The sequence below is a fragment of the Oncorhynchus mykiss genome, chromosome 16, assembly GCF_013265735.2.
Source record: "Oncorhynchus mykiss isolate Arlee chromosome 16, USDA_OmykA_1.1, whole genome shotgun sequence".
In the NCBI taxonomy this organism is placed as follows: Eukaryota; Metazoa; Chordata; class Actinopteri; order Salmoniformes; family Salmonidae; genus Oncorhynchus; species Oncorhynchus mykiss.
The window spans coordinates 29,586,919-29,603,343 of record NC_048580.1 but is presented as its reverse complement, the minus strand read 5'-3'; the positions used below and the strand labels follow the sequence as shown (position 1 = coordinate 29,603,343).

General features: G+C 42.4%; 1 protein-coding gene across 2 annotated transcripts in view; it reads right to left on the bottom strand.

Annotated features, from left to right (window-relative positions):
* The window catches only part of LOC110491797 (transient receptor potential cation channel subfamily M member 4), a 94,970-nt gene that overhangs the window by 25,668 nt on the left and 52,877 nt on the right, over positions 1-16,425 (bottom strand). For both annotated transcript variants that reach the window (XR_005036502.1, XM_021565561.2), the window contains exon 20: positions 3,999-4,131. Coding sequence is in view for 1 of the 2 variants with exons in the window: in XM_021565561.2 (XP_021421236.2) it covers positions 3,999-4,131 (133 nt within the window). In the remaining variant the exon portion in view is untranslated. The remainder of the gene's footprint in view (positions 1-3,998; positions 4,132-16,425) is intronic.

Here is a 16,425-nt window from a genome sequence, read left to right as displayed (position 1 = left end):
ACGGTGAGGAATCAGCCCAGAACTACACGGGAGGATCTTGTCAATGATCTCAAAGCAGCTGGGACCATAGTCACCAAGAAAACAATTGGTAACACACTACGCTGTGAAGGACTGAAATCCTGCTCTGCTCCCTCTGCTCAAGAAAGCACATATACATGCCCGTCTAAAGTTTGCCAATGAACATCTGAATGATTCAGAGGACAGCTGGGTGAAAGTGTTGTGGTCAGATGAGACCAAAATGGAGCTCTTTGGCATCAACTCAACTCGCCGTGTTTGGAGGAGGAGGAATGCTGCCTATGGCCCCAAGAACATCATCCCCACCGTCAAACATGGAGGTGGAAAAAGTATGCTTTGGGGGTGTTTTTCTGCTAAGGGGACAGGACAACTTCACCGCATCAAAGGGAAGATGGACGGGGCCATGTACCGTCAAATCTTGGGTGAGAACCTCCTTCCCTCAGCCAGGGCATTGAAAATGGGTCGTGGATGGGTATTTGTTACGGATACAGGTATCCTGTGTGGGTGTGTGTATCCTGTGTTCTTTTCTCTCCTTCTCCCCTCACAGGTGAAAATCATCACTCCCCAATCAGTCACTCATCAATCAGAAGACACACCTCCTCCTGTTTCCTACCCAATCACAGTTCCTTTCCCTTGGTTTAAAAACCCTGTCAGTTGTTTGTCTGTAGATCGCTCTGGTTCACCCTCTCCTTCTATGTCTCTCTATCGCTCTTTATGTATTGACCTATCTTTTGTTTGAGCACCTCCATATCACTTTGTCCTCACCTGTGAGTATTGATTTTGGTTATGGTGTATGTGTTTGTTTGCTGGTGGGAAAAGGGGGAACCAAGACAAGTCGCCCATGGGCATACACTACCCGTAGGTAAACTTTGTTAACCTGTTGCGACGGGCAATCCCGTATCCGGGAGCATAATTATAGCCTCAAGCTCATTACCATAACGCAACGTTAACTATTCATGAAAATCGCAAATGAAATGAAATAAATATATTGGCTCACAAGCTTAGCCTTTTGTTAACAACACTGTCATCTCAGATTTTCAAAAAATGCTTTTCAACCATAGCTACACAAGCATTTGTGTAAGGGTATTGATAGCTAGCATAGCATTAAGCCTAGCATTCAGCAGGCAACATTTTCACAAAAACAAGAAAAGCATTCAAATAAAATCATTTACCTTTGAAGAACTTCAGATGTTTTCAATGAGGAGACTCTCAGTTAGATAGCAAATGTTCAGTTTTTCCAAAAATATTATTTGTGTAGGAGAAATCGCTCCGTTTTGTTCAACCTAAGAAAAAAACTTGTAAATTCAGTCATTACAACGCAAACTTTTTTCCAAATTAACTCCATAATATCGACAGACACATGGCAAACGTTGTTTAGAATCAATCCTCAAGGTGTTTTTCACATATCTATTCGATGATAAATCACTCGTGGAAGTTTTGTTTCTCCTCTGTTCAAAATGGAAAAATGCACGCACCTGGAGATTATGCAATAGTTTCGACGGAGGACACCGAGCGGACACCTGGTAAATGTAGTCTCTTATGGTCAATTTTCCAATGATATGCCTACAAATACGTCACAATGCTGCAAACACCTTGGGGAAACGACAGAAAGTGTAGGCTCATTCCTTGCGCATTCACAGCCATATAAGGAGACATTGGAACACAGCGCGCATTCGAAATCTGGCTCACTTCCTCTATGAAATTTCATCTTGGTTTCGCCTGTAGCATTAGTTCTGTGGCACTCACAGACAATATCTTTGCAGTTTTGGAAACATCAGTGTTTTCTTTCCAAAGCTGTCAATTATATGCATAGTCGAGCATCTTTTCGTGACAAAATATCTTGTTTAAAACGGGAACGTTTTTCATCCAAAAATGAAATACTGCCCCCAGAGGTTCAAGAGGTTAAAAACACTAGTTAGAACTGGGTGGACCACCCACTGTATTTTTGGTTAGTTAGTTAGCTGTTGTTGAAATAGGCTAGTCTAGCTTAGGGATGTTTTGGATGCTTATTGTTTCTTTCCTTGGGTCCAGCTTAGCCCCTTTTCCTGCCCCCCCCCCCCCCCCCCCCATTACTGTGTGTTTTCTAATAAACCATGTGTTTGACGGTAATTTAGTTGTCTGTGGTTATTTAGTTCTCACTTGTACTTTGTCACTATTATAAATTGCATGAGTTATGTTACGGGTCTCGTTACCATCCCCCCTAGACTGTCGGGCCAAAAGGGATTCGTAACAGTATTCCAGCATGACAATGACCCAAAACACACGGCCAAGGAAACAAAGGAGTGGCTCAAGAAGAAGCACATTAAGGTCCTGGAGTCGCCTAGCCAGTCTCCAGACCTTATTTCCATAGAAAATCTGTGGATGGAGCTGAAGGTTCAAGTTGCCAAACGTCAGCCTCGAAACCTTAATGACTTGGAGAAGATCTGCAAAGACGAGTGGGACAAAATCCCTCCTGAGATGTGTGCAAACCTGGTGGCCGACTTCAAGAAACGTCTGACCTCTGTGATTGCCAATAAGTGTTTTGCTCCCAAGTACTAAGTCCTGTTTTGCAGAGGGGTCAAATACTTATTTCCCTCATTAAAATGCAAATCAATTTATAACATTTTTCACGTGCATTTTGTTTGACATTTTTGTTGTTATTCTGTCTCTCACTGTTCAAATAAACCTACCATTAAAATTATAGACTGATAATTTCTTTGTCAGTGGGCAAATGTACAAAATCAGCAGGGTTTGTATAGGCCCCATGAGGAGACGACAGTCTATATAGGCCCCAATGAGGAGACAACAGCACATGGAGAGGTAAACCTTTGTGTTTAATATGGATATTTAATTTTATATAGAAATACATTTGACTCGTCATGCTTATCAGTCTATAGGTTAATTTGCATAATTTAGTGGAATAAGATTGGTGCTTGCGTGTACAGTATATTCATTGTCCTATTTCTAATACTTTTCCCCCTCACTGTAAGTGTATGTAAACTCCCGACTTCAACTGTAAATGTTGCAGCAGCCTTGGCTACACCTAAACATTAGAGATCTGACATGCTGTATGGGATGAAAACAAGACAATTTTTCAGTCTGATCAACTGTAGCCTCCTAATAAGAACAGCTGCATACAGTCTATGTGCACTGTCCATTTGGTCAGGGTAACTAATTGGTAATGTTATAGTCCATTTTTTTCAGCAGAAAATTTGAATTTTATCAAATTTGGTGCATATTAGGCTGCCTATACGTTTTCAATCCAAAATGATTAACTGTAATTGCTCTATCAACATAATAGTGATGACAATTTTTTTATAAGGTCTACAGTTGCAAACATGCATAAAGAAAGTGCAGCCCTGTGAGTTCTATTGTCTATCAGTTGTCTGTGTCTGGGTAGAGGAAATCCCCCTCCTAATCTAAATATAATTAATATAAACAAGTATAAGGTTGCTGCAGTTTGACAAGTTTTTTTCTGCCCCCAGGGCCAGAAGTTTTTGTTCAGTTTTTTTAAAACAATGTGACCTGATTAGGAAAAACTGGTCCCATCATAGCCCTTATAAAACCTTTTACAACTGATTAATCATTGTCATACATTATAGGGTCCAGAGTTTTCCTGGTTAGGTTAACAGATGTTCAGAAGGGCACGCAGTAGGTAAACGTTTTGCGACGGAAAATCTAAATCTGTGTTCCTATTGGACACGTTGGTATGATGGTCCCACAGTGTTAAATGAGAAAAGGGCAACGTTTCTACCCAAAAATGGTCTTTGCTAAGACCAGTAAACACTTCGGGAGCATCATACCAGTGTGCAGATTTATATTTTTTTGGTGCATGTTATCTTCTCAGATCAAACACCTGAGATAGGATTTTATGGATGTGCTTATCTTCACACCTCAAACCACTAATTGGACACGTTACCTTTCCATTCCAAAGCGTTTTTTCAAATAACTAAACACAACCCAGCCATAGTCATGTCTCATTTTGTTGCTTCAGTAAGTCTCACCATCTTGCCGACGATGATGATCTTTGGCCCCAGTTGTTTGTGAATGGCGAAGATGTGGATGAGATGAAGTGTGAAGACCATGTAGTCCACACACAGGACTGCTCGGCCAAACTCATAGGACCACTGGAACATTCTGACCCACACATGCACACACATGCACACATACACACAAATACACATATAAAGACAGACAGTGACACACACAAACAAACATTACGTTAAGTATGCACATGCACACAAACGCACACACAGTAGAGCAAATGTAAGTATATTAGGGTCTTTCTATAAATAATGGGGCCAATGTGTGACATTGGGATCAACATTTCTGAATAATTTGAACAATAAAATAAAAAGGATTTTCATGCAGTTCCACATGTGTACTTAGAGGAATAAAAGTGAATATTCGCAAATCGACCCATAACTCCACCTATACAACAGCAAAGGCCTTTAACATCCGTTAAAGCAGGGTTCATACAGACATTGGCAAGTCAAAATCAAAGACTTTCAGGGACTTTTTCAAGCACTTAATTGTAATTTTCAAGTATTTCAATGTTATACATTTGTATAATTTATATACTTGTACATATAGGGCCTAAAATAGAAACCCTCCCCCAAAAAAGCATGCAAAAAGTGTAAAAAAAAAAGTTGCCCATTACCACTAAGAATCTTTGGTTTTTGGGGGAGGGGCTTGCCAATGTATTGATTTATTATTACATTCTAAAATATGTAAGAATAATGTGGACATTGCCTGACTAAATAGCTGCATGCATGACGATTTTTCTGTAGCCTATGTGGCAGGCGCAGGCATACATAATAAAGCCATGAATATCGGTAGCATTAAATCGCACCATTTGAATCTCACCTACACTGTTTATATAATGATAAAGTGAAGAAAGACCAGGTTACTTTTTCAGAGGAAGGATTTGTATTGGAAAGCAAAGTTGAAGCCAACATTAGATGTTGTCAACCTCATAATAACAGCATGTGGTTTTAAGCAACAGAGTAGCATGACACCTTTCAATTGAAGCGGCAAATCAAATCAAATGAAAGTGGCCAAATCACAGATAATTATAAGGGAGCAGCAGAATTTATAAACTGCCTACAATAATTACAGTCTTTTCACGCAGGTAGGCCTATTCCAGTACTTGCATTTCTAAGCTCCAAATTCAAGTTGGCAACTTCAAGCACCTTGTATTGTTTAAAATTGCATGCCCTTTGTATTGTTTAAATGTGTCATGTTATTTCATTACCAGATGATACTGTGAATAAGGCCACTAGGCTATGAAATTTGTTGTAATTACATCCTAAATCATTTGTAGGAATAGCATTGGGTGTTGCGCAATATTCTATCTACACAATTGTGTGCACTAGACTTGGTGTCCAAGCCGAGGCACAAAAACATATGAAAACATGAACACAATACCTTGATGCTTTCTTTCTCTGTTAAATCTAATGTGACCTTGCTGTAAATCAAGTAGACAACATCAGATGACCAACATCAATTCACTAGGGATATTAGATCCAACAAATGAGACACCAAAATATGCCCTTTTCCAGCACTCGGGCTGTTGCATTGCATGCTCTATCACAACATCTGTTCTTCACTTGACTGTCATTTAGAAAATTATTTGCTGGATCAGATGATGTGTGAAAATGAGAGCATTCCGTATTATTCTGTACATAAACCGGACACTCCATTTACAATAGTATATACTACGTTTAGTATGGTATGTATTAATTTGTGGAGGTTCATCACCCATTTCGTATATCTTACGAATTACAATTCATATTATATGTAACAAATTTGCTAAAAGTTCAATATGTTATGAATTTGCCTAGTGTATTATGTGTTGCGAAATCTAGCTAGTTAGCTAAGGTTAGCTACGCTAGGGGTTAGGATTAAGGTCAGGGTTAAGTTTAAGAGGTTAAAGGGTTAAGGTTAGGGTTTGGGGAAGGGTTAGCTAACATGCTAAGTACGTAGTTGCAAAGTAGCCAAACGGTAGTAAGTATTTGCAAAGTTGTCCGTGAGGAGATTTGAATTTGCAACCTTTGGTTTGCTAGACGTTCACGTTATACGCCCACCCATCCACCCTACTTCCCTTTTTGCCTTCTTATGGCTGCAGGGGCAGTATTGAGTAGCTTGGATGAAAGTTGCCCAGAGGTGCCCAGAGTAAATGGCCTGCTCCTCAATCTCAGTTGCTAATATATGCATATTATTAGTAGTATTGGATTGAAAACACTCTGAAGTTTCTAAAACTGTTTGAATTATGTCTGTGAGTATAACAGAACTCCTATGGCAGGCAAAAACCTGAGAATAAATCCATACAGGAAGTGAGAAATCTGAGGTTGGTCGATTTTCAACCCAGGCCCTATTGAATTCACAGTGGGATATGGATGAAGTTGCACTTCCTAGGGCTTCCACTAGATGTCAACCGCCTTTAGAAACTTGAATGAGGCTTCTACTGTGTTGTGGGCCTGAATAAGAGCTGAACGAGTCAGGTTACTGGCAGAGAGACATTTCCTGGTCATGAGCATTCCACATGATATCGACCTGCGTTCCATTGCTTCTCTAGACACAAAGGAATTCTTGAAGATTTATGATAACAACACCCTAAAGATTGATTCTATACTTAGTTTGAAATGTTTCTTCGACCTGTAATATAACTTTTTAAAGTTTTTGTCCGAAGTTATGCGGGACCTGCACGAGCGTTTGGATATGTATACCTAACGCGCTAACAAAAATAGCTACTTGGACATAAATAATGGACATTATCTAACAAATCAAGCATTTATTGTGGAACTAGGATTCCTAGGAGTGCATTCTGATGAAGATCATCAAAAGGTAAGGGAATATTTATAATGTGATTTCTGGTTTCTGTTGACTCCAACATGGCAGAAAATTGTATTTATTTTCTGAGCGCCGTCTCATATTATTGCATGGTTTGCTTTTTCCGTAAAGTTTTTTTGAAATCTGACACAGCGGTTGCATTATTAAGGAGAGGTATATATATAATTCCATGTATATAACTTGTATTATCATCTACATTTATGATGAGTATTTCTGCTGAATCAATGTGGCTATGATGTTTTGGAACTAGTGAACGTAACGCGCCAATGTAAACTCAGATCTTTTTATATAAATATGAACTTTATGAACTTCAAAACATACATGTATTGTGTAAAATGAAGTCCTATGAGTGTCATCTGATGAATATCAAAGGTTAGTGATTAATTTTATCTCTATTTGTGCTTTTTGTGACTCCTCTTTTTGGCTGGAAAAATGGCTGAGTTTTTCATTGGCTTGGTGGTGACCTAACATAATCGTTTGTGGTGCTTTCGCTGTAAAGCCTATTTGAAATCGGACATTGTGGTGGGATTAACAACAAGATTACCTTTAAAACGTTATAAGATACATGTATGTTTGAGGAATGTTAATTATGAGATTTCTGTTGTTTTGAATTTGGCACCCTGCATTTTCACTGGCTGTTGTCATATCATCCTGTTAACGGGATTGCAGCCCTAAGAAGTCGTTTCAGTAACTGTCTTATGTAACCATAACAAACTTAACATATCCTACTAATTTGAGTGTCACGTTTACTATGTTATGTCTAGTCTATGAGACCAGGCTGGACAGATGGTTACTTGTAGGGTGGTTGGTTGGGGTAGATGGGTGGGTGTGTAACACAAACCCAAAAGGATGCAAGTTTGAATCTCAACGCAGATAACTTTAGCATTTTAGCTAATTATGACTTTTTAGCTAATTATGACTTTAACTAATTACTACTTTTTAGCAACTCTGCAACTACTTAGCATGTTAGCTAACCCTAACTTTAAGTGTTTTAACTAACCCTTCCCCTAACCTTAACTCTTTAATCTAAATTCTAACCTTAACCCTAACCCTTATCCTAGCTAACCTTAGCCAGCTAGCTAGAATTCGTAACATATCATATGCTCTGCAAAATCATATCATATTTTCTGTTTGGCAAATTTGTAACATATTGTACGTTTTGCTAATTCATAACGAATTGGAATTCTTAATATAACATACGAAAAGGGTGGAGATCTACAAATGAATACATATTATATGAAATGTAACATATCATATCATACTAAACGGAGTGTCTCGGATTTACATACAGAATCATATGAAATGCTCTGAGACCAGGTTGACCAGGCTGTCTTATGTAACCATACCAAAGGTAATATATCAGCTGGATCCAACATGGATTATTCATAATTATTGAAGAACCATGGTAATGACAGTATCTATTTAGGTTTTCAGTATCAAGGTTTGTTGACTCTTTCTGTTAGAAGCATTCGATTTTGCAATCACATTTTTTATTTTGGACTTAAAACCCATTAAAACTTTTTTCACCCCCGTAACATAAGGAGACACGAAATGTTACGTAGTTACACTGCATTTCTGAGATCTCTTATACAAAAAAACTGTCTGACAGTTAGATCCAGGATTCTTACAGCGTTAAGTACAATGTATTATTTAACTAATTAATGCTTAATATATGATATAACGACAACTTACACTGCCATAAAAAAATCTGATTATTATCGATGACAGCTGTAACAAGTTGTCCAGTGTGGGAAATCTTCACTGGTACCATAGTTTATAAAAAGACCCTGATCTGTTTCACCTGTCTTTGGGCTTGTCTCCACCCCCCTCAAGGTGTCACTCATCCTCCCCATTATCTCCAGTGTAATTATAACTGTGTTCTCGGTTTTACTGTTGCCAGTTCGTTTTGTTCGTCAAGCCTACCAGTGTTTTTCCCTTGCGCCCGTCTGTTTCTAGTTTTCCCGGTTTTGACCATTCTGCCTGCCCTGACCCTGAGCCTGCCTGCCGTTCTATACCTTTTGGACTCTGATCTGGATTACCGACATCTGCCTTCCCTTAATCTGTAGTTTTGCCTGCCCCTGTTCTAGTAATAAACTTTTGTTACTTTGACACTGTCTGCATCTGGGTCTTCCCTAAAACTTGATAGTACAAACTGGCCATGACTGACCCAGCAGACTTGGACCAGCTTTGCATCACAATCTCCTCCCAAGGAGCCACGAGCAGTTGCTTCGTGGTCTGATGGAAGGGTTCCAGACATTAGCCGAATGCCATGACCGAGCATTGAACACATTTCTGGAGCAATTCTGCGGGTTGTTTGTTAGGCAGCCTACCACAACGGCAACCTCCCAGTCCCTCAGTAACCCGGCAGATAGCAGTACCGCCTCCCCGGCCACCCCGGTTTCCCAGGAACCACGCTTACCAACCCTGGACCGATTCGTCGGGCACCTGTCGGCATTTCTCGCTCATTATTCCCTCATTATCGAGCTGCAGCCCAACTCCTTCCTCTCTGACTGCTCTAAGATAGCGTACCTCATCATGCTAATGTCCGGGAGGGCTCTCACCTGGGCAATGGCAGTATGGAAACAACAGTCGGCCGAATGCTTCAGTCTGGAGGAGTTTATGGCGGAGGTAAGGAATGTTTTCGATGCTCCATTGCCCGGGAGATAGGCTGCAGGGAAGTTACTCCAGCTTCGTCAAGACTCCCACAGTGTGGCAGACTTTGCGGTGGATTTCTGCACGTTGCCAGCTGAGAGTGCCTGGAACCTGGAAGCGCTGTTTGACATGTTCCTGCACAGAGTTTCGGAGGAAGGACAAGCTTGCAGCCCGGAAACTACCGACGGATCTCGACTCGCTCATCGCCTTGACCATTCAGCTCGATGGGTGACTATGGGAACGAAGGAAGGAGAGGAGAAATTGAGAAGTTTCGATTATCATGGATTTATCGGTGGTGACCGTGTTACCTAGCCTCAGTGCAGTGGGCAGCTGGGAGGAGGAGCTCTTGTTCTCCATGGACTTTACAGTGTCCCAGAACCTTTTGGAGTTAGAGCTACCGGTTGCAAATTTCTGCTTGAAAAAGCTGGCCTTTGCTTTCCTGACTGACTGCGTGTATTGGTTCCTGACTTCCCTGAACAGCTGAATATCGCGGGGGCTATTCGATGCTATTGCAGTCCGCCACAGGATGTTTTTGTGCTGGTCAGGTTTGGAGTGAATCAAGGGCTATATCTGTTCTTAGTTCTGCATTTTTTGATCGGAGCATGCTTATCTAAGATGGTGAGGTAGTTACTTTCAAAGAATGACCAGGCATCCTCAACTGACGGGATGAGGTCAATATCCTTCCAGGATACCCGGGCCAGGTCGATTAGAAAGGCCTGCTCGCAGAAGTGTTTTAGGGAGCGTTTGACAGTGATGAGGGGTGGTCGTTTGACCGCGGGGCCGTAGCGCATACAAGCAATGAGGCAGTGATCGCTGAGATCCTGATTGAAGACAGCGGAGGTGTATTTGGAGGGCAAGTTGGTCAGGATGATGTCTATTAGGGTGCCCATGTTTACGGATTTAGGGTTGTACCTGGTGGGTTCCTTGATGATTTGTGTGAGATTGAAGGCATCTAGCTTAGATTGTAAGACTGCCGGGGTGTTAAGCATATCCCAGTTTAGGTCACCTAACAGAACAAACTCTGAAGCTAGATGGGGGGCGATCAATTCACAGATGGTGTCCAGGGCACAGCTAGGAGCTGAGGGATGTCGGTAGCAAGCGGCAACAGTGAGAGACTTATTTCTGGAGAGATAATTTTTTTAAATTAGAAGTTCGAACTGTTTGGGTATGGACCTGGAAAGTATGACATTACTTTGCAGGCTGTCTCTGCAGTAGATTGCAACTCCTCCCCCTTTGGCAGTTCTATCTTGACGGAAAATGTTATAGTTGGGTATGGAAATCTCAGAATTTTTGGTGGCCTTCCTAAGCCAGGATTCAGACACGGCAAGGACATCAGGGTTGGCAGAGTGTGTTAAAGCAGTGAGTAAAACAAACTTAGGGAGGAGGCTTCTGATGTTGACATGCATGAAACCAAGGCTTTTGCGATCACAGAAGTCAACAAATGAGGGTGCCTGGGGACATGCAGGGCCTGGGTTTACCTTCACATCACCCGAGGAACAGAGAAGGAGTAGGCTATCAAAACTGGTCGCCTAGAGCGTTGGGGACAAGGAATAAAAGGAGCAGATTTCTGGGCATGGTAGAATATATTCAGGGCATAATGTGCAGACAGGGGTATGGTGGGGTGCGGGTACAGCGGAGGTAAGCCCAGGCACTGGGTGATGATAAGAGAGGTTGTATCTCTGGACATGCTGGTTATAATGGGTGAGGTCACCGCATGTGTGGTGTATCAGAGGTATGAGGAGTGGAACTAGGAGCTCCATTGTAAACTAAAACAATGATAACTAACCTGAACAACAGTATACAAGGCATATTGATATTTGAGAGAGACATACAGCGAGGCATAAAGTAATCGCAGGTGTTGATTGGGAGAGCTAGCTAAAACAACAGGTGAGACAACAACATCTAATCAGCTAACACAACAGCAGCAGGTAAAATGGCGATGACTAGGCAGAGAGGGTCGGATTAACTACACACAGAGCCTGAGTTCGCGGCTGGGGCTGACAGATAAAAAATAAAATAAACAGAATGGAGTACCGTGATTAATGGACAGTCCAGCGGGCATCAGCTATGTAGCCAAGTCATCATAGTGTCCAGGGGGCAGCAGTAGAAGGAACAGGGAAGCCTAGCACGCGGGCGACACAGAGTTTAAAGTTAGTAGCCCGGGGCTAGTAGGAGAGTATTCGTCGGGAGACCAGGCGCCGTTTCGATAGAGAATCCAAGCCAGATGGCAAAAGAGGTATTGCAGAATTTAGTTTGCTAGCCGGGAGATGTGCCTTCCTCACGGCTAACTGGTGCTAGCTTCGTGGCAGTGGCGTTAGCCACTATAGCCAATGGGTAGCAGCGGTGATCCGGTGCCAAGGTCCAGAGTTTACAGCAAGGATCCGGTGGAGTATTGGGCTCTAGCCGTGTATGAGTGGGGTTCGGGTGAGCAGCTGAGTAGGCCGGGAGTTGGGCCTCAGGGATAGCTTCGGTACTGGGTGCAAGCTAGCTGTGAGGATCAGAAGTAGTGGTCCAGGGATTACGGCAGGAATCCGGCGTTGTTGTGGAGAGACAGTCCGATACTGGTAGACTGGCAAGTATTATCCAGGCTAAAAACAGGGCTGGTATCTGTGCAGAAGGTAAAAGCCGCTAGCAGTGGCTAACAATGACTAAATAGCTTGTAGCTAACTAGCTGGTTAGCTTCTGGAGGTTCTTGAATGTGTTCTAAAATAAAAAAATAATAGCGATTCCGTATCACATTGGGTGAGGCAGGTTACCGGAAGGTAAAATCGAATTAAAAATCGAAAAAGAGATTGAAAATAAAATTGAAATATATATACAAAAAATACAAAAGTACACGAGAGGACGAACAAAACACGTCTTTACTGCTACGCCATCACAGGTCTCCCCCATCTGATGCAACACCACCATTCTGACAGTAGTGGACCGGTTTTCCAAAGCCGCCCACTTCATTCCTCTCCCTAAGCTACCCTTTGCCAAAGAGACGTCCCAGCTCATGGTGCAGCACATCTTCCGGATCCATGGCCTCCCAGTGGACGTGGTCTCCGACCGGGGTCCTTCGCTCTCCTCCTGGTTCTGGAAGGCGTTCTACACAATAATTGGGTCGTCAGCCAGCCTGTCCTCCGGGTTCCACCCCCAGTCCAACGAACAGTCGGAGCGAGCCAACCAGGACCTGGAGACGACTCTTCGCGGCCTGGTTTCCTCCATCCCCACCACCTGGAGCCAGCAACTAGTGTGGGTCGAATGCGCTCGCAACACCCTTCTTTGCTCTGCCATGGGTCTCTCGCCCTTTGAGTGTTCCCTGGGTTATCAGGCCCCGCTCTTCCCTGAGCATACCTTCGGCCCAGATGATGTTTGTTGTAGTACCTGGTAGAGAAACCAGTCAGCCTTTCTCAAGACCCCCTCCGGGTATCGACAAGCGGACTGCCACCGGACGCTGGCTCCTCGGTATCGTGTCGGGCAAAAGGTATGGCTGTCCCCCTGGTATCTGCCACTAATGGTGGCAAAATTGCAAGATTATGTTATAATGCTTTTATTGCATCAAATGGTTGTTTTATTCAACAGAAAATAGTATTCTGTTAACTATTGTGTGTGTGTTCTACTGAGGATGGGCCTCTGGGAGATAACACTGACGGGAGATTTATGATGTCTTTGGGTGATAAAACCTGAAGAGCATTCCAGAGCATGAGTTAATGTTTCTGTTCTATACCGTGCCAGGGAGAGATGGTTCCAGTTTGGAGTCGGAGGGCCAGACACTGGTCTATACAATGGAAACTGTTGACACAGCAGATACTGTCTGCTATGTATTATAGGCATCTTTCATACACATCTTAACCTTGTGACGCATTCTATACATCTGTTGTTCGTCATGTAGGTTGAAAGGGGTGTATCTTGGCTATAAAAGACCTTTGTACTTTTGTCTTGGCGATCTCAACGGATCATCAGAAACTGTGATTCGTCGACAAGCCATTGCAAAGCTCTCACTATTAAAGATTTAGTTTAAGTATAACTCTGACTTGTGTGATAAGTTTGTCTCTCCTCATTTGATAGTAAAGAAATTAACCACCACACCCTCCAGGTGGAGTCCCACAAATCTGCCCTTTCCCCATCATTTAATTTGCCCCTCTGCTGTTCATCTTCTGTTGCCCCACTTTTCATGTGTCTAGAATCAAACCCATGTCTCACAGCCCTTTGTCTCCTGTTTCCAGGCTCAACCCTCTCCCCCGTCACATTGATGGACAACCGGTGTACACTGTGAGGTGTCTCCTGAAGGTTTGACCTCTGGGCAGGGGACTCCAGTACTTGGTTGACTGGGCGGGTTATGGCCCGGAGGAGAGGTGCTGGTTACCCGCTAGGGACACCCAGGCCTCATCGCTGATGACCAGGTATGCACCCAGGTAGGACGCCAGGTGGCGCCCCTAGAGGGGGGGTACTGTCACACCCTGATCTGTTTCACCTGTCTTTGTGCTCGTCTCCACCCACCTCCATGTGTCGCCCATCTTCCCAATTATCCCCAGTGTATTTATACAGGTGTTCTGTTTGTCTGTTGTGAGTTCGTTTTGTTCGTTAAGCCTACCAATGTTTTTCCCCTTGATCCTGTCTGTTTCTAGTTCCTGTCTTCTAGTTTTCCCGGTTTTGAACATTCTGCCTGCCCTGACCCTGAGCCTGCCTGCCGTTCTGTACCTTGTCACATTACACTGGATTATTGACTTCTGCCTGCCCTGATCCTGAGACTGCCTGCCGTTCTGTACCTTTTGGACTCTGATCTGGATACCGACCTTTGCCTGCACTTGACCTGTCGTTTTGCCTGTCCCCTGTTCTAGTAATACACTTCTGTTACTTCGACACTGTCTGCATCTTTGATACGTTGCTATAATATTAATTATACATCATATGCTTACATGTAAATCACACATGATAGTGCTGATAAAGAAATTAAGTCAAAGGCTAAAACGGGTCTTGCCACCACATTATTAACATAAGAAATCAGTTTGACCCCTGGGTCGTATTCATTAGGCACCAAATGGAAGACACAGACCTGAACTTGTCAAATAAGTTAAGTGTTCCTATGGTGTGAACAAATTAATATGACCCTGTTCAGACAAAAAGAGTGGGGCTTAATTCCAAATACACCAAGGCACTCCTGTAGAGCAGAAAATAATGGATAGGTGTAAGCAATATGGTGGAAATTCCACTTAGCCTATCAAAGGAGAAGGTGAAGCAATTATTATATTGCTTTAACCTAACCATTTCTCTAATATCTGCAGGAGTGTCTAGGGAGTGTTAGCTTGATTTGGAATTCAGCATTCATAGCATACTGAACCATGTGGGAGTATAATTTGGTCCCAAGGACAAAATAACCCTCTATTGTCCATCAATGTCCATATGAAGAAACATTCCTGTTTTAGGGTAAGGAGTGCTGATTAAGGATCAGGTCCACTCTGTCCATATAATCTTAATCATTATGGTCTGAAAGGCAAAATTGATACTATAATCAGCAACACTTGTGAATACAGGCCTGTTTATGTGCATTATGAATAAGAGAGGAATAATTGTGTGGCTCCCTTTGTATTTTTTTCCCCCGATGATCATAGAATGATACCATGACAGATGACAACAAACTGACAACTCCCAGTTGATGTTGTTAGACATTGGCCCTGTTTGTATACCTTAAACATGAATCGTTCCTTCGTCTTTTCCTTTAGGGAACCTGACCTATAAGATGATAAGTTCAAATATGGTGTCCATCCCATTGCTTCTACCAAACTTACTGCATGAGATCAGCGATTTGCTCAAGGAAAGATGGGTGTAGTTTTTAAGTATTCAAACAGGGCCTATACAGTTGAAGTCGGAAGTTTCCATACACCATAGCCAAATACATTTGAACTCAGTTTTTCACAATTCCTGACATTTAATCCTAGTAAATATTCCCTATTTTAGGTCAGTTAGGATCACCACTTTATTTTAAGAATGTGAAATAATAGTAGAGGGAATGATTTATTTCAGCTTTTATTTATTTCATCACATTCCCAGTGGGTCAGAAGTTTACATACACTCAATTAGGATTTGGTAGCATTGCCTTTAAATTGGGTCAAACGTTTTGGGTAGCCTTCCACAAGCTTCCCACAATAAGTTGGGGGAATTTCGTCCCATTCCTCCTGACAGAGCTGGTGTAACTGAGTCAGGTTTGTAGGCCTCTTTGCACACGCTTTTTCAGTTCTGCCCACACATTTTCTATAGGATTAAAGTCAGGGCTTTGTGATGGCCACTCCAATACCTTGATTTTGCTGTCCTTAAGCCATTTTGCCACAACTTTGGAAGTATGCTTGGGGTCATTGTCCATTTGGAAGACCCATTTGCGACCAAGCTTTAACTGATATCTTGAGATGTTTCTTCAATATATCCACGTAATTTTCAAATCCTCATGAAGCCATCTATTTTGTGAAGTGCATCAGTCCCTCCTGCAGTAAAGCACCCCCAAAACATGATGCTGCCACCCCCATGCTTCATGGTTGGGATGGTGTTCTTTGGCTTGCAAGCCTCCCTCTTTTTCCTCCAAACATAGCGATGGTCATTATGGCCAAACAGTTCTATTTTTGTTTCATCAGAACAGTGGACATTTCTCCAAAAAGTACGATCTTTGTCCCCATGTGCAGTTGCAAATCATAGTCTGATTTTTTTATGGCGGTTTTGGAGCAGTGGCTTTTTCCTTGCTAAGCGGTCTTTCAGGTTATGTCTATAAAGGACTCGTTTTACTGTGGATATAGATACTTTTGTACCTGTTTCCTCCAGCATCTTCACAAGGTTTTTGCTGTTGTTCTGGGATTGCTTTGCACTTTTACCACCAAAGTACGTTCATCTCTAGGAGACAGAACCCATCTCCTTCCTGAGCGGTATGATGGCTGCGTTGTCCCATGATGTTTATTC